At 42.1% G+C, this 24,257-nt stretch overlaps 4 protein-coding genes across 8 annotated transcripts; 2 read left to right on the top strand and 2 right to left on the bottom strand.

Annotated features, from left to right (window-relative positions):
* Positions 1-1,108: 1,108 nt before the first annotated feature.
* On the bottom strand, positions 1,109-2,147 carry LOC142398344 (C-C motif chemokine 4 homolog). The gene is made up of 4 exons (XM_075482304.1): positions 2,003-2,147; positions 1,717-1,825; positions 1,536-1,610; positions 1,109-1,438 (listed from the first exon to the last, which is right to left on the bottom strand). Exons 1-4 carry the CDS (start codon positions 2,076-2,078, stop codon positions 1,393-1,395), a joined length of 306 nt encoding a protein of 101 aa, XP_075338419.1. The 5' UTR covers positions 2,079-2,147; the 3' UTR covers positions 1,109-1,392.
* Positions 2,148-7,045: 4,898 nt separating this feature from the next.
* capn10 (calpain 10) lies at positions 7,046-14,016 on the top strand. 2 transcript variants are annotated; one of them, XM_075483563.1, is made up of 13 exons: positions 7,046-7,357; positions 7,634-7,857; positions 8,267-8,398; positions 8,506-8,702; positions 8,890-9,119; positions 9,199-9,340; positions 10,596-10,762; positions 10,849-11,105; positions 11,183-11,385; positions 11,526-11,781; positions 12,148-12,341; positions 12,462-12,507; positions 13,670-14,016. In XM_075483563.1, the coding sequence occupies exons 2-13, from the start codon at positions 7,714-7,716 to the stop codon at positions 13,754-13,756; spliced, it is 2,055 nt and encodes a 684-aa protein (XP_075339678.1). In that variant the 5' UTR covers positions 7,046-7,357; positions 7,634-7,713; the 3' UTR covers positions 13,757-14,016. The 2 variants fall into 2 exon arrangements, with proteins under 2 accessions (XP_075339678.1, XP_075339679.1); XM_075483564.1 differs by having other exon boundaries at positions 12,977-13,763.
* Positions 14,017-14,149: 133 nt separating this feature from the next.
* On the top strand, positions 14,150-19,123 carry eif4e2 (eukaryotic translation initiation factor 4E family member 2). Of its 3 annotated transcripts, none has more exons than XM_075483562.1 (8): positions 14,150-14,265; positions 15,150-15,255; positions 15,353-15,487; positions 15,632-15,736; positions 15,882-16,034; positions 16,129-16,265; positions 17,158-17,234; positions 18,021-19,123. In XM_075483562.1, the coding sequence occupies exons 1-7, from the start codon at positions 14,246-14,248 to the stop codon at positions 17,204-17,206; spliced, it is 705 nt and encodes a 234-aa protein (XP_075339677.1). In that variant the 5' UTR covers positions 14,150-14,245; the 3' UTR covers positions 17,207-17,234; positions 18,021-19,123. The 3 variants fall into 3 exon arrangements, with proteins under 3 accessions (XP_075339677.1, XP_075339675.1, XP_075339676.1); XM_075483560.1 differs by having other exon boundaries at positions 15,332-15,487; XM_075483561.1 differs by having other exon boundaries at positions 15,332-15,487; positions 16,129-16,269.
* Positions 18,431-24,234, bottom strand: LOC142399101 (phospholipid scramblase family member 5). Of its 2 annotated transcripts, XM_075483559.1 has the most exons (8): positions 24,145-24,234; positions 23,159-23,504; positions 22,986-23,063; positions 22,691-22,883; positions 21,249-21,360; positions 21,050-21,149; positions 20,604-20,662; positions 18,431-19,351 (listed from the first exon to the last, which is right to left on the bottom strand). In XM_075483559.1, the coding sequence occupies exons 1-8, from the start codon at positions 24,166-24,168 to the stop codon at positions 19,325-19,327; spliced, it is 939 nt and encodes a 312-aa protein (XP_075339674.1). In that variant the 5' UTR covers positions 24,169-24,234; the 3' UTR covers positions 18,431-19,324. The 2 variants fall into 2 exon arrangements, with proteins under 2 accessions (XP_075339674.1, XP_075339673.1); XM_075483558.1 differs by lacking the exon at positions 18,431-19,351 and having other exon boundaries at positions 20,439-20,662.
* Positions 24,235-24,257: the final 23 nt, after the last annotated feature.

Below are 24,257 nucleotides of genomic sequence, written 5' to 3'. Positions count from 1 at the left end.
CAAACCAACAGCTGCAGCTTGAGCGACAGTGCAAAGAACTAGGTCCCTCCTTTCAATTCCTCCAATCTCTAGCCTGGCTCACCATACCCCACAGCTGAAGAAGCTCACAAATTTAGGCAAATATTCGACAAAAAAAATTGTACATTGTATGATTGTAGGGTCTGGCAATGGCCATGATGGTTACCATCATTGTGCATGTAAAAGCCTGGATTAAACAAAAATTTTAGTACATCCAACATTTTAGGCTGGATCATGGAGAATGTGTCACACTTTCTTTTAAAAATCTGCGTGAGTTGATATGAATGAGGCCATTAGTAGGGAAATATGATTGAAGTGTTACATTAAAACCATTCATTTGCTTTCTTTCACCTACATACCACAGACCATACATTTAGATTATGTATACATTAGCATCAGTGTATAAGCTGCCCGTCACTGTTGTTGAAAAGAACGCGATATAATCTATTCCGTAGACTTCTGTTATAGTTAACAAAAGAAGCTAAATAAATCTATGGAGTGCAAAGCAGGGCACAATTCCCTGAGTAAGCATTTGAGTAAATGTACTTTCCAGCTCTCACTGTATCTACAACAGATTAAAAGCTGTGTTGCAACAAGCAGATGCAGAGCGTGTTCAGAGTATTGTGTTGTGATTAAAGTCTGCTAAAAGAATGCTCGTGTCTATAACAGTCTCTGCGCAGCAACATTAAACTACGTCAAATCAAGCTTCCCTATTTACTCCGGCTGATCTCGGCATTTATACAGAACCTGTTCTGTAACCTGTTTGAAAGGAATATTTCCCATGACTTCCCCCTGATGATGTCACATGCAGGGCTCTCGCTATTTAACTCACTTCCAGGTTTGATAACAGGGTACAAAACTTCCAGAGCTGGATTTTTACCTCATGACAGTGTTGATAAGGAAGTTAGTTAAACTATTACGCTGTGGAACGTGTGGCACGAAGCTTTTTACACTTCTGGGAAAATTTCAACAGACGTATAGCTTGTTTTCCTGAAGAGATCCATCGCCTGCCAGAGACTCGTTTTATTTTTGTGCTAATATTTAACCATAAACAAGCAATGGACAAATTATTGTTTTCTTTAGCAACCCTTTATTATTTGATTATTAAAACATGTACAACAACAAACTCTCATACACAAAAAGAATATAAAAAAGTTAACATGCCATTATACAACTGAGCGGATATCTACATTGCTTCACATCTTTGTTCATTGCCAGCAGGCTTGCCAAGCTGGGGCTCACTGAGCTATAAAACAGAGAACCCCCCTCTGTTACTGAATAACAGGCGAAGCTGGGATAGAAAACAAGTTTGCAATAGCGGGACTCTGCTGTCTCTCCTTCGAATGAGTAGAGGGGCTCCTTCATCTGTGACATCTATTGCTGAGATTGTGATTTCTGGTGAACTCTTTGAGCTTTATTCCTGCAATGAAAATTGATAGAATTGATCATTCTTTTGCTACTTGCATTCAGAATTGTGTTTGGGGGCTACTTTGTCTGATTGTTTTGTTAAATCTCACCTTAAGCGGTTGACGTAGTCCATCACCCATTGCAACGCAGGATTGGTACATACTTTGCCCTTTTTTGTATGGAAACTGTTAGCAAATTTAAAAAGAAAAAAAAGAAAAACATTAACACACTTATGAACAGTTATGAATCATACGACAGGTAGAGGATGAACATCACTTCAATGATACTCACATGATGGCATTGATTGGGCACATCTCTGTAACATCCTGCACTGAGTATCCCTTTATAACTTGAAATGGTAATTTGCCTTTGATGTAACTTCGACAACATCCACGATAAACTGAGAAAAAGACAGAAGAACGTTTGATTAGATTAGAAAAGAGTGAGGGAGAGTGGCGCATGTGCCTGTCAACGGCAGAGAAAGTTCCTGTGTTTCTCATGTGCAAATGTGAGAAGAAGCAAACAGAAATAAGAAAGAAAAAAACATGAAGGCACAAAGAATGAAAGCAGTGCATACCTGCAGACGTGTTTGAGGCCAGCACACAAACAGTAATGAGCGTGATCGCCATCATCGCGACTTTGATTGACACCATATCGTCCTCTGAGCTTGCGGCAGTGACTCTGATCTGAGCTGCCTGTCTCGCTTTTCATCAGGTGGAGTCGTGGTGACAGAGTGCTGATCACAGCAGATTATATATCTCTCAGAGGCAAAAAAAAAAAAAGAGAGCAGCTCAGCCCACAGCAGTCGTGTTTGAGTGGAAACACCCCCAGCTTTTTCCCAAATGACAAATGGGGAAGATGTCATATGGTCACACACAATGTTGAAAATTCCTTAAAACGGTGTGCTCTTTGTAAACAGATGCTATCAGCATTAAGAGTAATTAATCCCGAGAAACGTTTAATGTAAATGTCGTCATTCATTTTGAGCGCTTCATTACATATTGACTGATTAATTATCCTAAGGAGTTTGTTGTTTTGTATGAAGAAAAAACATTGTTGTAATGCTTATTTTGTCAAACCAATGGTCCAAACATTCAAATGATTAAAGAATAAATGGCTGAAATGCAAAACTCAACAAATTTAGGAGGCCAAAACAAAAAAAAGTGGTTGGCATTATTACAAAAAAAAGCATTTACTCTGCTTTTATCTATGATGCAGCAATTGAATCCGTGACAGAAAAACTATTGTGTAAGTTGTAAAATAACTTTACACAATTTGTAACGGAACTATAACGGAACTAGGTGAAAGTTTTCCTTTGCATTGTTGTGGAATAGAAGTATCAAGAATCCAACTAAGTGGCAGTTTATGTGTGTTTGGTTGCACGGTTCTGGTGTTCCCATCACTACATTTAAATAAGAGACGTGTAGAGCCAGCTCGGCATGGGAAGTTACAAGGTGTGGCTCCTCTCTGTAAAAATCCCCAAACACATAAAACATAAAGGTCATGAAACAATTGATTGATTAAAAAAAAAAAAAACTGATAATCAGCAGCAAGCGGAAAATAGTTTAGGAAAGACAAAATGATCATGCTTAAGACCTCTGTGCAACAGGTTGATGTGGGCTGCTTAATGGGTCGGGGAGAGGTTGCACAGAGGCTTTTTTCTAGGTCAGAGGAACATTTACAATATACTCAAGACCCATGCATCAAAGTAAAAAAAGCACTGAGAGCATTGAAATAGGTCATGTTGCAGTCAAATTCTGTATCATCAACTTTCCAAAAAAAACCACACCGAGTTCGTGTTAAATGGCATGTCTCTGATTTCCTGCTACCTGCCCTTTTATATGGTGATATGGTTCCAACTTTATAAGTTAACTCTTTTTTTCTATACAGTCATGGGTCTCCAAAATACACATGGCCCTTGATACAAATGTCTTTATACATTCCAAAATATATTTTCATGTCTTTGTCATGTCTGATTCCTGCCACAGCTAGTGATACAAAATCAAATGTGAGGAGCTGAACAAAATTGCTCAAAGGAACATTTTCCTTTTTATACATCAGTCTGTTAGAGGGTTGGTGGCTGTGACTGTCGGTCCAGTTTAGAACAGACAAGAAGCTGGAGCCTGTGACCGAAGATAAAACATACGGGCTTTCTGTCAAATCGACTGGGGACTGATTTAGATATTTTTAACTCACTGTGAGACGAGACGACATGAGTTCAACCATGAACAGATGGTTGTCCATTGCTTTTGTTACGGCCCTTGGCCTTGGAAGAAGTGGTGCAGCATCCCTCTATGCAGATTTCAGTGTGGCGACACACCCTGAGGATCGCCTGCTTGGAGCCTTTGGCCTGCCTCCCTCCTGTGGGAAATCCATTGGACCAGCTCCGGGACACTGGACCAATCAGGACGGCTGAAACAAACACCTGTTGCTTCAAAAGGCCCTGAGGAGGATTCATTCACCGGGGAAGCTTTGGACTGATGTACAGCTTTCCCCCTTTGTTCTGACAGAGTCTTGAGTCTTTAGTCTAGTGTGGACCTAACTATAAAAAGCTTGTCTCTTAAATTTAGTTAATTTGGTGGTGCTTCTCTTTTGGGAATGTTTTTTTTTGTTCAAATTCTTTGTTGACTGCCTTAGTTGTATAATAAACCTTTTATTTTTTTTAATAAAAACTTCAAATCCAAGATCTGACACGTTTTTTTATGTTACCTCCCCTGACTCCTGGCTGAGTTGGGTCGTAACACTTTCAAACCAGTGACAGGAGCAGAGGGGAAAATTAAGGCAACGCCACAAATCGCATCACATGAAACAACCTAAATGTCTCAAATTTGGTACAAATTCGATCAAATTTCTTTATTGCCTTTGTCATAAAGAAGTAAGTAAGAAGTTGGTTGAGAATCTGAATTTTGAAGGGTTTATAATTGTCAACTCATGTTGGGATTACAACTTACGGAACTTACAGAAATAGGTCATTTAACAGATGACACTTTGATGTGTCATAGTAAGAAAAGCATTAGTTGTAGCTTAAACTTCTTACTTTGTATTCAAGTCTGACAGTGGTCCAGCGGCCACAGTACCAGCAGAAAGAAACTACAGCAGATACATGTAATGCAGCCACGTGGACTGTAGAAAATATTGGTCGGCACTCCAATACTTACTGATTGTTTGTTTTTTCAAAGCACCTGAGCTGACTTAAACTTTCAGCTCACTTTCTTAAAAGTGGTGCACACGATAACTTATATAACGATAAAGAAGAATTGTTTGTGCTCACGATTACAGAAAATTGCAATAAGGTCAGCAGGATGTGTTTTTACTAGGTTTGAGGTTGTTGTACGTTGTGTGCGGTGATCTCAAGTCTCTCTTGAGATCTTGTTGAGAGTAGGGGAAGGCGCATTCAAATACTTTACAGTAAACTACCAATAGGCCATGAAAATATCCCATTATCTCTGATCGAGACATTCAGTCTGTATTTACCAAGTGAAACCTTGCCTAAAAAATTATGTGTAACAATAGCGGCAAGTTGAGTTTTGAAAGTAAAAGCTGTCATCATGCTGGCAGTATTATACTGATGTATAATGTAATATGACATTAATCATTACCGATACATAGCCTGGAAAAAGCTGGTAGAGTGAAAGCCTATTTGATCCACTTCCTACAACAGAAGGTTTAACATGTGGAAATCTTCTGTATCTTAAAAAGCGATTGTGTATTGCTTGCATGAAATATGAATCATCAAAGTATGGCTGTCAAACCACTGCTGTGGTCTAAAAAGTAGAGTAAAACATTTGTCAGTCCAATAAAGTATGGAGGATGAAAATAACATGGGACTAGATTTATCAAGTACAGAGGAAATTTCCCACATATGTGATTTATGAGTTTATCTGAAGGAATAAATTACTCTGAATTATGAAATAAGTTTAAAAGAATAATGCACACTGATAACCTCCCATGTATTGTTTTTCCTTAGTAATTATCATCAACATGATATTTATTAATCAGCACATTATTTATTAAAATGCAAGTTATTGTACTAATCAGTATATTATCACAATATGCTGACTTGTGTCATTTATTTCCTTTGTTCTGTCCTTACAGAGGGTTTTTTTTTGGGGGGGGGGTTTACCACAATTGTTATATTACACTTAACGTCATACTTCCTGCTTGACCTAAATACATCAGTTTAGGTGTTTCCAGCTTTCTTGTTCTGTGGTTGGACAGTTCCTTTCCATGTGAAGTATTTAAATGTCACTGCCAGAGGCAGTCTTTGTCAGATTGTCCCATCTGAGAATCCTGAAAACATCTCACTGCTGAAGAAGATGGCAAAGACTTTTGTGTGCGTCTCCATACTGCTGGTACTGCTGTTGGCTTTGAGTGACTCCAGTAAGTATGACTTCACTGAGGATTCCCTGCTTCGTGATGGTGTTTTTTGGGATTATCGTTGATTTTTAAGAGCATTTATATACTTCAATGATGGGTTTTTGTGAAATTAAAGTAGGTCATGGTATATATAAGCAGTCTTTTCACTTAGATGTCTGTTATTCTTCAAAGGTTCCACGGGACCTTGCTGCACAGACTACCACAAAGGTCCAATCTCAGTAAAATACCTGAAATACTACAAATTCCAAAACGGCACGGATTACTGCAACATCAAGGCAGTAATGTAAGGAAGACTGATGTAAACCAAATTAACAGCCATCATTATGAGGTGCATGTTAAGCGCCAGCACTGTATTTGTACTGTCTAAACTTCTTTGCTTCTTTGATGACAGTTTCAAGCTGATGAAAGGCAGAAATGTCTGTGCCGATCCTGAGAAGCCGTGGGTGAAGAAGGCTATTGAAACAGTGCTCTAGTAAGATATTCTTTTACTTAACTTTTTACTGAACTTTTTTTTGCTCTGATACAAAATATTACCAGCACCAACATTGATTCATATGACTTTATTCAATACTTTCCATTTTGTCTTTCTTTACAGTAAACCTTGAGCAGTGTCTGCATTCACGGAGACTACCAAGATATGGCGACACACAGCACCGATTGAATGTATCACTTGAAACGATAATGTATTCTGTTGCTTAACATGTCTCATTTTAAAGTCAATAAATGTATCATATTTTTCTATTCATTTTTGCCACATGGATTTATTTGTTTTCAAGGTGTTTTCAAAAACAGAACACAATACTTTCCATTACAACCTCGAGCGAGAAACGGTACAAACATATTTTTATGGAACTTATTCAGGATGGGACACTTCCTGAAAAGGTTCAATCAAAGCCCATTTACAAAAGGGTGTTGGCATAAACATCAGCAGGTGTACTCTGTCGTTCCTGTTCAAGATTTGCCACTATATTTTGAAAGCCATCATCAAAAAGCCATGAAGTTATGCATAAAAATGTGACTCTAATTCACTTACACGTGCTTCACTCATGTAATCAAGGCAGATCATAGTCAAATACTATGTAATCTGATTGTATGCCCTCTGCTACAACCAAACTCGATATGTTCTATTACCCAGCATGAGTTATAGGTGCACCTGATAGTGGTCTTGTCATACCAGACTGTCAAACAGGACAACACAATGTGTAATTCAGTGCGCCAACAGTGGGCGGCAGTGTCAAACAACACAGGAAGGATCCACTGTGTCAATGAGCCAAGCCAATTATCCAGGCGGAAGGCGCTTTCCGTGCTCTTTCTCTCAGCAACATGACGTGTCTGGTTGGGATATAACTGTTACTCATAACAAAATGCGCCATGTCGATAAACAGCTGCTGCTGTTCTGAAACCATGATAAGATAAAGAGATACAGAGATGCCCGCGTACCTGGGAGTGTAGCGCAAGCTAGCTGATGCTAACTGTGCTAGCATGCGTTATTTTGAATTTTGACAGCAGCGGAGGGGGGAAGAGGGGGAAGAAGGGGAGATGCTTGACATAGAAGGTAAGACAGAGGAAAATGTACGAGAGCCACGCTGTTACCAGCCCCGTCGGTATGGAAGCAAAAACAGCTTACAGCTTTTCGTTTACACGTTTAATCATCAGTATGCGCCACAGCAGCTGTGTCTGTGCTCTTATGGAGACAGATGAATGTGTACAGTGAGACTCGAAAAGGGTTTAATTCTGCACGCGGCAGGTTTACTCGGAATGTATTTGCACAAACCCACAAATATAATGCCTGTTCCGCGCGTGTGTAATGCAACCAATGTGTTCTGTTTAGGTGAGTCCTAGATTGAATACAGTGAAGATGGTGTCGGCAGGCTGAAGTTCACCTGCTGACCCAGCAGGCATCCAGCAGCCATGAAAGAGGAGGGCAGGCCCGAGTGCTCAGGGGCAGCTCTGTTTGAGGATCCGGACTTCCCCTGTGAGGACGCATCCCTGTTCTCTCACAGCTCCACGCCCATCGCCAGGCTGCAGGGAGACGTCACATGGGAGCGCCCGCAGGTTAGAGGGCCTGGGGAAATTGGAAATACCGCTGTAAATTGCTTGAATGCCTTGTCATGGGTGAGATGTTTACAGTGCATTGTTGTAATCGTGGCTGTCCTGCCCAGTTGCCCTTGGGCTTTTGGGTCATAAAATTGCGTCACCTGTCACGGGTCTGCTCAGCCAAAGAGGGATTTTCCCTGTGAGGTGGTTGACTTAGTGATGTAAGATTGTTGGGTTATTAAAAACAACACATGTAGAAGAGGAAGTAAAAATAGTCTTCTTATCATTGTTGTTTATCTGTAAATGCTGTTTCAATTGCTTGAAACTCGTTTGCATTAAGTTAACACACTTTGTTCTCTGTAGCCATTTAGAGTGAATTATTCTTTAAGTCTGTGTGACTTACTTCAACTTTAATTCACATCTCAAGGAGTTCTGCCAGTCGCCATCTCTGTTTCCTACCAACATCAACCTGGCTCATGCGAAACAAGGCCTGTTAGGAGACTGCTGGTTTCTGTGTGCGTGCACCTTCCTGCTCAGGAACCAACACCTTTTAAACAAGGTACACAAGCAGCTGTATTATAATGAATCTAATAGACATGCAGGATCTGCAGCCCTGGCTTTATCTGTTGCACTGTCCTGCTCACTGTGTCTTTGGATTCTGTGCAGGTGTTGCCTCCAGGCCAGCCCCAGTGGGGGGACAGCAGGTACAGGGGCTCCTTTCATTTTCGCTTTTGGCAGCAGGGATACTGGACAGAAGTGACCATCGACGACCGGCTGCCCTGTATGACTTCCACTCTCTGCTTCTCACGCTGCCACTCCTCCTCTGCTTTTTGGGTAGCCTTGCTGGAAAAGGCTTACGCCAAGTAAGAAGCAGGGGCTGTGGAATTCCCCCCCGTCTTATCTCTCAGTTTAACCTAATGTACCGTGAGATTTGATGCAGGACTTTTTTTTTTTTCCCCTTCTACTTTCCATCTACTTTGTTGTGCATTCCCAGAAACAAGTTTAGCCAAGTTTGAAAATCTCATTCCCTGTCCATATGCTCCTCTCCAGACTTCATGGTTCGTATGAGCAACTGTGGGCAGGGCAGGTGTCTGAGGCCCTCGTGGACCTGACCGGCAGCCTAGCTGAGCGCTGGAGCCTGGGAGACTTGGGCTCAGAGGAGGAGCAGCCAACAAAGCAGGACAGTGATCAGATGAGGAGGAAAAAGCTGAATCTGAACCTTCTGAACCCAGTGAAGGATGACTGTGCACTGAGCTGCTCCACTCACAGCACCCCCGGAGGTTAGAAAAGTCTTTCCTTGTAGATAATGCACTAAGTGATCCTGCACCAAATCACCTGCTGACAGTCTTACTGATTTAGGTGTCAGTGAGCTGGGACAGTACCATGCTCTGACTGTGATGGAGTGGTTGGACATAAAGAAGGTGTCAGGGAGTGAAGTGCGGCTGCTTAGGATCAGAAACCCCTGGGGACGATGCTGCTGGGGAGGTGCTTGGATACAAAGGTAGACATGTGTGACACGGTGACGATTTATTGTTATAGTGACGGATAAACTCAGATATCTACTGTCTAATCTTGTGCACTGAGAAGTACTCAAACCCTGCTCAAAACGTTTCCAGACCTTGCTAAACTACATCCTGATTCTGGCATCGTTCTTTAACTATTACAAGATTTTAAAACTTAAATAGTCTTGTATTTAAAATTGTCTCACACCAACTTCATCATAGGCTACTTTTCAAATGTTACCGCCTCATCAGCACATATCTAAATCTAATTTCTAAAACACAGACGAAGGAGAAAGGGTTTCTCACTCGAACCATAACTGGGGCATCAGTTGAATGAATGGAGAATCGCTGCTCCCCCCTGCTCTCTTAGCCCCCGGAGCCATAGGCACACAAGAACATATTCACCGAGTTCACGTGTGATTGTCTTCTATGAAGACGAGTTAAAATTGCTGACATTCTAATGTTTTCCCAAAAGAGGTGTCTCGTTAAATGTATCAAGGAGGAAGACGATGGCGAAGTTCTGTGATTTTAGACATGCATCACTGCCACAGTGCCTTGACGATTGTATTCATTTCAAGATATTACTCTGAATAGGGTTCACATTAGCATACACCTGATCTTTCTGTGTAAATAAGGTTAGATACGCCAAGTCTCATGTACACTTTTGGCCTTTTGTGAGGCTGATTCGTCACCAGGCTTTTGATAGACTATCTTAACCACATAGATTGTCAATCAAAGTTTACATAGATTTTAATTTGTCTCCACCTGCTGGCTTGAGTGATTTGATTTAGTTTTAATTGAGCCACATGTTGTTCAGACGTCTCCCCAACACTGCAGTTTGTTTATTTAGCAGTTCTAAAAAACAACAGACCTATGTTAACACTTAAATGCCATCTTTATTTTATTGATCTCATTATATTAACCCATTATGACTTGATTTTACCTGCATCACATCAACTTTTATACGCTACACGGGCGATTCTTTCAAATGTACCGATACAGTCAAGGAAAAAAAAAAAAAGGTTTAAGGTCTCAAATGGTTTTCTATTACTGTGGCTGAGACACGAAAGGTTTTAGTGGACAGTGCGGTACGGTTTCGTTTATATTTAAACAAAAATAGTGGCTCGTGCTTGTGCTATGTGTAATAAAGCACAAATTTTTTTTTTATCAACTTTAATCAGCTTTGTCTCTTTTTATTCACCATAAATGTCCGCACCCCCGTTGATCATGTGTGGTCTTTCTGTCGCTCTGCAGCGGTGTAGGTTGGAGTTATGTCGACCCTGTTTGTGCCTCGGATCTACAGTGCCGGGTCGCCGAGGGGGAATTTTGGCTGGATGAGGCTGAGTTTATGTCCCAGTTTGATGATGTCACAGTGGGATATCCCATCAGTAAAGAGGGACACCTGAAGAGCATTTATACAGGTTATTCCTCTTTTCTTTTTTTTTATCGTGCTAAAGAGTTTTTCTACCTTATGTGCCTGATTTTGGCCCCACTCTGCGCCTCACAGGAAATCTTCTGACACACAACCATCAGCTGGCTGGTCGGTGGATCAAAGGGCACACTGCCGGCGGTAGCCGAAACAGCAGCAGCTACAGCAGCAATCCCAAGTTTTGGCTCAAAGTGTGTGAGAGCGGAGAGGTCCTGGTGTCCCTGCTGCAGCATCGAAAATGGAGAAACGCAGAGAAACACGCACAAACACCACATGAAGACGGCAGGAACACGAAGCACCAGCACTACCAGGCTATCGCTCTTCACATGTGGAAGGTTTGTGCATCCGTTTCCGTTTACAGGTGTTTTTGTGCGGTTTTGTAGCGGTTCGGCTTACATGTAACTCTCATCAGGTGGAAAAGAAGCGTTTTAATCTGAGCCGGATGTTGAACAAACCCCCTTGTACTTCTACTCACTGCCACGCCTATGAGAGAGAGGTGATCCTCCAGGGGCACCTGGAGCCTGGACACTACCTTCTTATCCCCAGCACCTACCAGCCAGGAGCTGAGGCCCGTTTTCTCATCAGGGTCTTTTCCTCGTCCTCCACATCCCTCAGGTAAGAATGACACAGCAAGAATAGTCAACTATTGTGTGTTTGCATCTTGTATTTGCATTTTTTTTTTCCCAGCGTCGCATCGTTTTGCAGAACATGGATTTTCTCTCCGTGTGACATTTACGTCTGATTGTCATCCTCAGTGCCCTGAAAACCCCAGCACCCTCACTGCCGTTGACAACAGAGGGCGAATGGGAGACCAGTCACTTCCGGGGCTCGTGGGAAGAGGGCAGGACGGCCGGAGGAAGCAGAAACTTCCCGTCTCACTGGCAGAACCCCCGCTTCCCTTTTACAGTGTGTGACGAACCAGCGGTGACAGAGGCTGTTAATGTCAGCGCCACCCTACACCAGAGCCGCCCTGACACTGACCTGCACCCTATCGGCTTCCATATTTATAAGGTCCGTCTGCAATTAAACAAGAGTGTTAGATAAAGATGTAGGGTGTAATCCACTCTATGATGTAATTTGATCTTTAAAAGGATTCGTCATGTAGTGTCAGTTTTAATTTTGAAAATATAGCTTCTAAGTTAAAAAGGAAACTATGGGATAAATAAGAAATAGTGCATGGAGAGTTAAACAGCCCCAGATTATTACAAGCAAATAAGGATTAAACCATCAAAAGAATCGGTGTTAAAGTTTGATGATTGTTAAAGCGTCACCAAGGCTTTGAATGAATGGAGTCATTTTAAACTCAAGATACTACTGCGTTATGAGTCACTCGGGGTGATTTTAAATTTAGTTATTGGATTTTAACAATGTACCCAGGTCTCAGCGGGGGACTCTGAGCAGAACGTAGCCAGGGATGAGGATCCTGTGGCCAGTTGCGTCCCCCACTGTTACACGCAGGATGTCAGTCTGGACTGCTCTCTTCCTCCTGGTTACTACACCGTTATACCGTCCACTTATCAGCCTGACTGCTCTGCAAACTTCTCCCTCAGCCTGGCTCGCAGAATACACCGGTTAGCTCTCGTTTTCTGAGGCTCCTAGTGTCATAATTAACCACTGAATCAGAGGTGGCAGCTGTAATTGCACCTCTTGTTGCATATTCAGAAATGTTAGCTGATTTGTGTCTCTTTCAGGAAAGTGGTGAAAAGTCAGGAAAGGCTCGGCAGAGCCATTCAAGAGGTGGGTTGATTCAGTTTTTATCATTGACTCAACATACAATATAATTTGCCCTTTTTGACCTTAAACGGGTTTTGAATGTGAAGAGTCTCTCTTTTATATTCATTTTGATCATTTGGGTTTTGTACCAAGCTATCCACCAATGCGAATGCAATGACTGACCTGTGTTATAATCCATAAATCCTAAAATAATCTACTAAATCATTTTTAGTTGCCACACTTGTAATACCTTAGATTGTTATCTAAAATCCAGATTGTTCCATTTTCATCTCAGCACCACCCCTCACTCTATCCTTTTCACAATCAGCAAACCGAACGCTGACAGGACGAGGCCTTGGGGCCTTTGGAACTCGGAACATCGCACTGCATACGTGCACAGTTTATATTACCATTTTTAGGTTTGATGATTGCCGTCAGGAGATGCCAGCACTGAATAATCCCTTTCTTGTTGTGTCTGTCACTGGGGCGGCAGGTCTCTCACATCTCTGTGATGCAAAACTAGTTCTCCGGGGCTGTTGGCGCTCCACTGACGTCAGCTCACCTCCTTGTGCCTCTTGGCCCATGATGAAACGACCAGTTCCACCATCCACCCTCACTACAGAAGCCATGACTGTTCATGTGTGCCATGTATCTACCATGAGTGGCTGTGAAGGCAGGGAGACAAACCGCTGAGGCTCAGATTTTCTGTGCAGCTACACACTCATCGGCGATTAGAACATCACAAGTTGTCGGTGGGCTGGGCTGCTAATGAAGTATGACGGGACTGGCTGGTGTAAACAAACAGCCGCCACTGAAGAAGGCCGCCGCTGCTCTTGCTCATTCACTCACTGGTGCGCCTGCCGGCCCAGAACAAAGAGTTCTCTCATGAAGGTCCTCACAGAGACTGGGGGGGCAAGGGGTGAGGGGATGGTCTGCATCGGCAGAGCCAACCGAACCACACCATGCCATACCATCCCAGAGCTTTCCACCCATCCCTCACCCCATACTCTGTGCTTCATATGTAGCTTGCATTGTTTGTTTCAGTACACACATGCAGGGATGTCACAGTCCCTTGTGCACAGCCCAGCCCATAGCCTTGTCAAACACTAATGTCCAGCTCAACCAAAAGGAGTCCACTTTGTTCCCAACTCCATCCTCACCCTTATGCTCCCCTTTTGTCCCCCAGACTTCGACTACAGCTCTGTTTGGACCCGAACAGAAACACCGTTTGAAGTTGCCGCCAGAAAAGATGACAAGCGAAGAGATGAAATGAGGAAAGCGGGACATCAGAGGAAGCCGGTTCATAAGAAGAAACCGCCAGTCCCCTTTGTGTTGACGCTGCACATGTGCGGTGGTGTGTGTCTGCCAGCTCGTACCCATGTCTGTGAACTGAAGTCACTGGGTTTCTGATCACTTTCTGGTGCCAGGGTTACCAGACTTTTAGAAAGCTATGATTAACTGATCAGAGTGGTACTGTGTTGTATATTTATTATGTTGGAATACATATGTGATTAATAAAGTTGTCAAACATAACCTGATGTTGATTGTTTTATGATCGTAGCTCTGATGTACATTATGTTTTATACATGCATAATTCCGGTGAGCATAAATTAATATATGTGAAGGATGGCGCTTGTGTCACCCCTGACCTCTCCAGCTCATCACACGGCATGCGCGTCCACGTGTCACTACTGCTCGTCGCCTTTCCTGCGGAATACAGGAGGCTGTGCTCGCACTCCGAAAGGCTCCTATTTAGAAGATAATGAACAACAAATTTGACGCGTGAGTACAAGTTTTGATGGAGAATCGCCTCCATCAAATCGCTGTGTCGCCTCTGCTAATGCACCGGGAGCTAAAAGTTAATAAAAGCTGTGCTTCGTATTAAATGAGAGGTGTGTCAGCTTTATAACATGGTGCTGCATGCTTTCTGTTCGCTTATGAATCTACATGAGATGGAGGCCCACACACACGGCTGCATTTAAAACGCGATAAAGCAATATTAAAAAGTAGACGGTAGCTTATATTGAGGAATGGGATATGTTGTTAGCATTAGCTTAGCCTAGCGTAAGATGGGCAGGCCTCGAATCACCGGTGTGGTAGTACTTGAGAGGCGGGAAACGGTGCGTGCAGGCTCGGCTTAAACAGGACTCAAATGACCCTTCAGTACAAGCGGATAAACAAGTGCTGATGGTTTGACGGAATGGTAGTTTCTGTTTACGGCCAGAGTAGTTTTAACTAGATGTATGTGCTTGTGCTTTACGGTTACGGAAGCCAAATGGGAAAATAATAACCTGTTTATCAGGCTCGGCTAGCTTCGCTTAAAGTTGTAAAATAAAGAAGCCTACAACGAATAATCCACTATACAAGAGTAGAGGTAATGTTTAAGTTTTTTTTTTATTTGCGCTTTTATAATGTTTCGAACAAAAGCCTGCTTACTGTAGTCAGGGAAAATTTAACATGAAGACTAATCTTTAACTGTAGCAACAGTGTTCAACCGCTTCACCAGTAAGTGCTGCTTCTGCAGCGACCATAAAGTTTCTCGCAAGACCCCTAAAACACTTCTATTTAAGCAGGTTGTATGTCTGTTGACTGTGAGCTGTGTTTATACCATGCCATTATACTAACGCACTAATGCGAACATGTTCCAATGTTTCCGTCAAATCCAGGCTGAAAGACGATGACAGTGGAGATCAGGACCAGGGCTCACCGAAAGACAGTGAAAAGGAAAAAAACGAAGAAGACGACAGGGAACAGAACACTATCAAGAAAAGAGTGAGGCTCCTGAATCATTGAAGAAGTTTTATTGTCATTCCAAAAATTGTCTCATGTGCTCAACGCCACAAATAAGCTTCTTCCTGGTTCTTGGCAGATGGTGGTTCCGGGGGCAGGAGAGCACCCTCTTCAGTACAACTACACCTTCTGGTACTCCAGACGCACCCCAGGGAGACCAGCCAGCACTCAGAGCTATGAGCAGAACATCAAACAGATTGGCAGCTTCGCTTCGGTGTGTGTCCCCTTGTGAACTCATAAGACACTGTTGCCTTTTGTCCATCACCTCAGCTACATGCCGTCTGCACATTCAAGCTCCGCAGCCTCATTCTGCCTCAGGTAACCAAGGCCAATGTTGACATTTCTTGTTCTTCTCAAGGTGGAGCAGTTCTGGCGTTTCTATAGTCACATGATCCGGCCTGGCGACCTGACGGGTCATAGTGACTTCCACCTCTTCAAAGAAGGAATTAAACCCATGTGGGAGGTTTGTACATTTGTTGTTATAAATATACTGTACATATGTATATATTTTTTATTTTTGTGCTAACATCATGAAAGAGAATCTTGTGCATTTAGACGGTTTGGCTCCATCACTGATGAGCCTGCTTTGGAACTGTGCATGTGTTTAGGATGATGCCAATAAGATGGGTGGGAAGTGGATCATTCGTTTAAGGAAAGGCCTGGCATCTCGGTGCTGGGAGAACTTGATCCTGGCCATGCTGGGGGAGCAGTTCATGGTAGGAGAAGAGATCTGCGGGGCTGTTGTGTCCGTACGCTTCCAGGTAAAGCCCACTAAGAGACTCGCACCTGTTGAACGTAACTGCGTGATCTCACCGCACTCATACGTGCCTTTCCCTCGTGCTTCTTTGGCGTCAGGAGGACATCATTTCCATCTGGAACAAAACGGCCAGTGACCAAGCGACCACAGCCCGCATCAGAGACACGCTGCGTAGAGTCCTCAACCTGCCTCCCAACACCATCATGGAGTACAAGACGCATACAGACAGCATTAAGTATGTATGTCTCCGCGCTTTATTATTTTTTTCTTCTACTCTTCTCTGTCTGAAACACTTTCATAAATGTGCATGCCCTTAAACTTTTTCTTACCAGTGAGGCATTGAAAATGTCATGTTTGTTTCAAAGAGCACAGTTTTAATAAAGCAGTGCTCGTTTATCACATTTTAAGTTAAAAAAACAAAACAAACAACAACCTTGTAATCATTAATGGAAGTGACTTTTCAGTATTTTTCTATCTATTTTTGTTAATGATGGTAAATGCATTCATTTAACCAAAAGCTCACTGGTATTAGAAATAGCTGTGATGTTTTAATTGCTTTCATTTGGTGTTGTATTTGTAGGAAATGTTAGCTAAAACGGATCAGTGGAACAATGTATACAGATTCATTATATTTGTTGGGCTGTCTTGGATAAAAATGTTTTGTGTTACCTGAATATCGTGTGATGTAGTCGACTAAGAATGTTCAAATGTTTAGCGGCCCGACGAGGACGTGGCTCTGAAAAGATTTTATTTGATCTATTTCTTATCACATTAGCAACAAAGTGCATTTGTCCCTGTTGTCGGTGGGCGAGACCGTGTGTTGTGGGACAGTACTTGCGACGGTCCCCACAGTTTCTTTTTTTTCTTTAATAGACAAGAGTTTAACGTTGTGACATTCGCTACTGTCGGATTCTCAAACTGAGATACAACGTTGCCCACTTTTAAAGAACAATATCCCAATGAAATTGGAAAACAAGTGAATGAATTGTGGAGTATCGCAGCCCTACGTGTTGAACGTGCTTTTGGAATCAACTGACGCAGCTGTGATTCTCCCACTGAAAATGCATCAAAAGCTACAAAGTCTTTTACTGTGAATGATGATGCACTGTGTGCTCCTCTGTTTTCAGAGCCTGGGAAGACTTCCATGGTCTGGTGACTGCTAGTGGTGGACGTTAGCCCCTCGCACAGAGATGCTCTGCGAAGAGTAAGAATGAATGCCTCAGTAGTTACTGTAAACAAAGATGATTTCATCTGATGCCCTTATATGCCTTTTTCTGCTGAAGTGTTCCGGTGCTGCGATTTAGAGCCATTTCAGATTAGGTCCTTTGTTAAAAGCTGGTTTGCTTTTTTTTAACAGTCAGAGAGCCGCCGCCGAAAAGTCAAGTAATGTTACTTTAAACACGCTTGTACCCCACCTCCAGTGTAATCTGAATTTCCAAACACTAGCCGGTATTTTTGGAAAGCAATGCAAATTAGATTTCTACTCGCTGTTTTAAATCGGATCTAAAAACCTCAGCTAACTTTGTTCTAACAATAAAAAGAATGAACGTAGCTGCAAATGGCGATTGTGAATGCTCTATGTGGTGCGTAGGGCAGCGTTCACAGTCAACTGCAACCTTAAACAGTAGGAAAATGAGAGGAACAACGAGTTTATGTTCTCCCTTTTTTATTTATTTTTAATTCTTGAGTCAAGCAGCTTGCTCTTGCTCTTGATTTTTTTTATTTTATTTTTTTTAATGTTTTGGTCAAAATATTTTAGATTATCTGGTTGATCTTTGTAACCGACTCCAGCTATTCTTTGCTCTGGATTAGAAAAGGGTTGGTGCTAGTGTAGCACCAATCATTCGGGACCGCAACCAGAGCTTCGTCGGCCAAAACAGATAGAACTGGTTCTGTTAGACTCTGGCTCAAAACCAGCACTGGAACCACTCTGGTGGAAGCACCCCCTCCTTTGTCTCATCCTTATTTTGTGTCTGTTTGTGCTATTTAGGTGTGTGTGTGTATATGTAACGTGTTGGGGGGTGGACGAGTCCTTGGAAGGATACCTCTGCAAGGATTGGCACTGTGTAACATGAAGACGGAGCAAAAGTCAGGAACAGAGGCTCGAAGACCATTCCCTTTGTCTGTCAAATTGGAAACAAATAGAAAACCTGCCAGCAGACGAATAAACCAAGTTGAAGAGGGAGAAATACTTTTATCCAACTGTTGGAAAGCAAAGCCTCCCTATTTTTCTTCTTCTTTTTTTTTTTTTTTTTTAAATGCAAGTTCTATCATCTGTTAACTTGCCACCAGAGGGAGGCTGTGTGACTGTTGTATGCTGATGAGGTCATTTGCTGTTGACAAGGTGTACTTGACAAAAGACAACAAAATCAGTCTAATGTAAAGCTAGATATGGTTTTATTGCTTAACGTGACATCACATCTACTGTTAAAATAAGTCTGTGTTAATCAGTTTTATTGGGACTCAAACAGGGTTGCAGGTTGACAATATTTTATTACAGTGCTGTATTTTAATTACAGTTCCTCTGGTCATTTTGAGCTACAACAGATATTGTGTATGATATATTTGTAAATACAGTCCACTTCACGATCACGTGACTGAATCGGCAACGATTCTGACTTGGAAGTTGAATTCCAAAGGATGAGGACCATTGTGTGTAAGGCAGAGGGTTGTATGATCTCCACTTTGAGAATGAACCGCCAAGCTGCCTAAATCACTGTGCCTGGCCTCGATCCCGGCTTGTCCCTTCTGTCAGTTCCGTGTGTACTTCATCTCGAAAGAATCCACTGGAAGGACTTTGCTTTAAGGCCATCAGCACGAAATGTAAGCGTCCTAAAACACCAATCTCAGTTTTTTGTTTCGTTTTTTTTTCCTTTTTGTAACAGCGGAAATGAAACTGGGTACAAGTTTTTATCCTGGGCAGCATTTTTTTTTTTTCTTGGAAGAAAAGCGCCTTCGTGGATAAACTTTTGCTGCCCAAATTTGGTCGTGTGATGTTGGAAGCAGGTGTTTCTGTCAGGAGTGAAGAAACGCTGTTGGATCTACACCTGATGGATTATAGCAATAAATGTTGAATATGCATCTGCTGCTAAAGCTGGCTAAATGTCTCTTCATTTTGTTAGTAGATGCTGGAGCACTGGTGTTTGTCGAGACAAACGAGGCTCCGCTTCACTTTTAGTTTCCCATGGTGCACCTTTTGTAAGCGACAGCAGCCCAGTGCACGTGGTGCGGTCTCTTGCTCCGTATGCCGGCTGAGCTGAATGGTGTGTTATTAATGAAAGGCCTTTGTTCTGATCAGCTCATCTCAAAGAACATGTGATTCTGCAGAGAAATGGGGGAGGGAAAAAAAAGGTGAGGTGCTTTCATTGTGTTGGAGTATTTAATCCTACGTAATATTTCAACAGATTTCTTTTTTCTACTGTTGCACTTAATGCAACTACTTGCTTTGCAGATACATCTTAAAGTGTAAGGTGTAGTACTATTTGCTAACTTTAGGGGTTCCTTGATGGAGCATTAGACTCTGGTGTGTACATAGTTATCAAAGTATACTCTATGAAGTACATTTTAATGCACGAAACTACCTTTGTACCACGTCTTAAAATGAGGTAAGTATAACATCAGATGAACAACACATGGCATGCTACACAAGATCATTTGTTTAAAAACACCTAAGCCAAAATGAAGAGTCAGTGTTTAACACGATCCTAAGGAAAGGAAGGCATCCTCAGTAATTTTAAGCTCAGTAGTTATTGTCCATCAATCCAGGGAGGGTTATAAGATAATTTCCATCATTCCATAGTGAGAGAAATTATTCACAAATATCAAAACCCTAACCCAAGAGTTTCATTTCAGGCCCTACATGGCAGCACTGCTTAGTTTTGCAAAGTTGCACCAGGAAAAACCACCAGACTTCTGGAGCAATGTCCTTTGGACAGATGAGACCAAAATGGAGATGTTTGGTCATAATGCACAGCAGCAAATATGAAGAAAACCAGATCAAATTTGGGACCATTCAAGCTTGGCTGAAATTGGACCATGCTACAGAACAATGCTGCTCAACCACAGCAGCACATCTACAATGGAAAGGCTAAAGGAAAAAAAAGAATCAGGCAAATAGTCCAGACCTCAACTTGATTGAAATGCTGTGGCAGGACTTTATGAGAGCTGTGGATAAACAAATGCAGGCAAACCTCAACGAACTGAAGCAATATTGTAAAGAAGAGTGGACCTAAATACCTCTACAGGAATGTAAGACTAAACATCAAATTGAAAAGAATTACGTCCAGTTATTATAACAGACAGGGATTTTGGAAGCTACTGAATCATGGGGTGTACTTAGTTTTTCCATAGATTGCATTTTGGCTTAGTTTTTGGTAAATAAATGCTCACACAGTGTAACGTGGCACGTGTTGGTATTTATGTTAGGTTGTGATTTCCTAATTTAAGGACCAGATGATTTTTATCACGTGATACATAAGGCACGACAGTACAATTCTAATGGATTTAATCCTATTAAATCCTAATAACAGATCATTCCACACAAAGGGGGGTGGGGAGAAGTGTAAATGCTTACCAATAAGAAAGTGGCTGCTAGAAGCAGGAGTTTGGTGTGTGAGTCCAAACTCAATGGCACTAGAGGACAGAAACAGATCCACAAATGTCAGAATTACTGACTTTAAATAAAAGAGTATAAAAGCCTGGATGTAATCCATAGATCCCTATTCACTAAAAAGACAGGAAACAAATTAAAGGAAATTCCAACACAGAGTGTCTTAATAAGGTGTTGCTTGACTTGATTATAAAAATCTGTGAAACTCTTCTAGAAATATCTCTTAATGGAATAAAATTGATCACTTTGTATTGCTTTCTAGTGACCGCTCTCTCTCTTCTAAGAAAAAAATAATTTGCTTTACATTGCCGTACATTTTAGAAATGAAATGATAGTCCCAGTTGTGTCTCAAAAGACAGATTTGCCGCTTCACAAGTGACTGGAAGTAACATTTCTTTATATATACTTACCCTCCAGCCCAAAAAATTCATGGTCCATGTTACGCTCATCATTGAAGCCAGGCCATTTCTTCCATATTGTGCCTATTTGCTCGCCAACATTGGAGACAATCTGAAGTATAATTTAAAGCAATGGGAAACAAGAATCAATGACACATAGTGTGTCATGCTGATTTATTGAAGTTGTATAAAGTTATATGAATAACACTACCTGGAAGTGCTGGTTGGTGAGGCAGCGACTTGGGCAGCAGGAGCCCTGGATCCTGATTGTAGATTCTCCATCTGAATCGCACACCTCCAGGAGGGGGGTGAACATGCTCCACCTGAAAACGCACTCAGCAAACACAGCAATGAGCAGCCTCACGGTGAGCAGCAGTTGCCACTGTGGCGCAGCCCAGCCTTGATGCTTGGTTGACCACGTTTTCAGCTGTCATGATTCTGTGCCACAATTTGCTCAGATTGGGGCACGCTTTATTTTAGCACAGCTGAGAGAATATTTACACCATGTCGATTTCTACGTCACTAAAACCTTTTCCGGGTGACTGCTTATTACTCAATGAGTGTTGCTTCTGGAAAACACTAAACTCATCCCATAGAAGCACTCCAACTCACTCTGGAGTCAGATTTCTAGCAAACGAAGAAGGAAGGATGCCACATTCCTTCCTTGCAAGCCCAAAGCATCCACGTTGATGTATTTCCATGCAGGCAGCTGTTTTGTGCATTAACCCTCCCAGGTTTAGACCACACCCCGGCTGCGTGGAACATTTAAGTCCCTAAATGCTATTTGCAGAAAGGCCAGACAATCTAGGGTGGCTCAGGGTCGCCAGGCGCTGGGGTAATGAGTTGTTCAGTCTGAGGAGTTGAGTATTACTTTTACTGGAAAAATATTGTCATAACACAACCTAATTCTGAAAAAAGGGTTACACAACTCATTGTTAAATTAGTTGGAACTGAGGCATATTTATCACTGTGCTGCTTCACCTTTTCTTGACTTTCTTGACCATGGTAGCATATGCTGCGACCTGAAGACCATGTTTATTCTCTAAACCTTCATATGTGCAAGTTACCCACGTCACGAGCACTAATGTACTTCTGTACGATAAAATTTGCTGTTTGATAAAAACCTCGATGGTCCCTCTACTGTTCAGGCTGGAGCTTGAGGCATTTTGTCGAAATTCAGACCCCAAGACAGTTTTGTTTTAGTCTAAGCACATTTTAAATAAACTCAGGCCAAAAGAAGACAGCGGACATTTTTGTTCTTATTTCTAAAAGTTTGTTCTCTAATTTTAACTCGCCTTGGTTTATTCCACAGATTTAAGCATATATGGCAGAGCATTTAAAAACTAAACTCTTATAATATTTGGTATATACTCTAAGTGTAACTCTTTTATGGCCATGACTCATTAATTCATCTTTTCACCTCAGTCCTTTAAAACTGAGTCCTCAAAAATTGATCATGGCGGCCTCACAACATTAGCAAAACTACACACATACACGTCATTAGTGTTTGGTGCCAACTTTAGAGTCATGATGAAAGCTCTAAAGCCAAACGGACAAAAGTCTTCCATGTTCAAAACGTAACATGATATTAAAATAACAGAAACATTTTTTTGCGGAGACAAGAGCAACAGAGCAATGTCTCGACTGACTCACCTCTGACATACAGTGCCAATGAGATGCTTTTGAGGTGAGTAGGCTCTGATCTCCATCAGGCAGCAGCCGAGGCAGCAGGCATCCACCCTGAAAGGCCTCTCAAAGTAAAAGACCGGGCGGCCTTGACAGTCAAAGCCCTGTAGGGAACAGGCCCGAGCTGGACCGCAACACTGGAGGCACACACAAGAGCTCTCTGACAGAAGGGGGAGATTAAAAAAATGCAGAGTATACACCGAAATGCATCACAAAATCCCCGGTTATGAGACGTTCTCAGTGATGACACGCAGCTGAGTACCTTCCACTGCCACAAACAGCTGTGGCCTCCTGCCTTCTGTGGTGATGCTGTAGATCCTCCTGGAAACACACTGTGGACCTGCAATGAGAAAGAAGTGTTCTCTTAAAACAGCCAAGTTGCTTCTTTTACACACAGAAATGCACATATACACAAAGTAATCCCACTTAATTCACCTTGCAGCTCTGGTCTGGCAGTGACATGAATCTGACCGGCTGTTTCCAGTACAGTCATAAAGTTCAGTCCCGCTTCATCTCCCAGCTTCTGCCCCTCCACCTCCGGCCTCTTCAGTGCCCCTGGTGGCTGCACACGGCTGTTCTGAGAAGTCAGATCTGACAGCTGTCCTTCAGATGCCCAACCCCGATGCTCTTGGTGGGATTTGGGTCTGGCTAAGTGAGTCTGGCACTCACAAGCAGGCTCACAGTGGTTCTTGAAAGCTTTGAAGATCATCTGGATGTGTTCTTCTCTCTCAAGTGGACCAAAGGGAAGAGGCTGATGGGTCACCGCTGACATGGTGCGCAACTAAAAACGTCATACATGGTAAATACATACATGGTAAGTCAGATGCAAGTGTTGATTTAAAAGAAATTTTTTTGAAGAATATTTTTAGGTTCTGGAGGAGGAGATTTTCAGGACATGTAAGTTCCTTTATCTTGGAGAGCAGTAAATGCTGGACTTAAAAAACTTAAAAATGATTCAACAGAGTTTTTAGTTTTCAAAGAATAACCATCAATTGTGTAAGTCCCGAGAATAGAAATGACTAATTGTTTCACTACTACAACTTACCTTTTAAATAATGGGTTTGTTCCTCAAATTGTGATGGAAAGTTTCGGGAAAACAACTCTCCCACTTGTGACACAGTTTTTTCTTACAAGTGGCTGTAGTCAGCTCCCTGGCAGCAATATAAACATCATTCTCACCATAGCAGCCTGCCTGAGCCCCTTTTCATTCACATCACACCCCAACAGTCCTGCCTCATAACATGGTCTGTGTCCATATAAGCAGTAGAAGCAGAAGTTCTACTTTGAAGTACATCCCGCGAATGAAATAATTCGAGTTGAACATTTAAAATGTTCCTGACGCGTTTACTGTGATTTATTTTACATAAAAGTCAGGAAAGATTAGAAAGACAAACAAAAACAGAAAAGGTCTTGCTTCCTACCATTAGTGGCGAACCCCCAGACATCTCGAGACTTTGACCATCTAACTGAGAGACCAGGCAAACATTCCCGATCAGGAAGGGTTAAGCCTCCTTACCACCTGTGTGTGTGACTA

Source organism: Odontesthes bonariensis, chromosome 14, assembly GCF_027942865.1.
Source record: "Odontesthes bonariensis isolate fOdoBon6 chromosome 14, fOdoBon6.hap1, whole genome shotgun sequence".
In the NCBI taxonomy this organism is placed as follows: domain Eukaryota; kingdom Metazoa; phylum Chordata; class Actinopteri; order Atheriniformes; family Atherinopsidae; genus Odontesthes; species Odontesthes bonariensis.
Note: the sequence above shows the minus strand (reverse complement) of the source record. Positions and strands in the feature narration are given on the sequence as shown.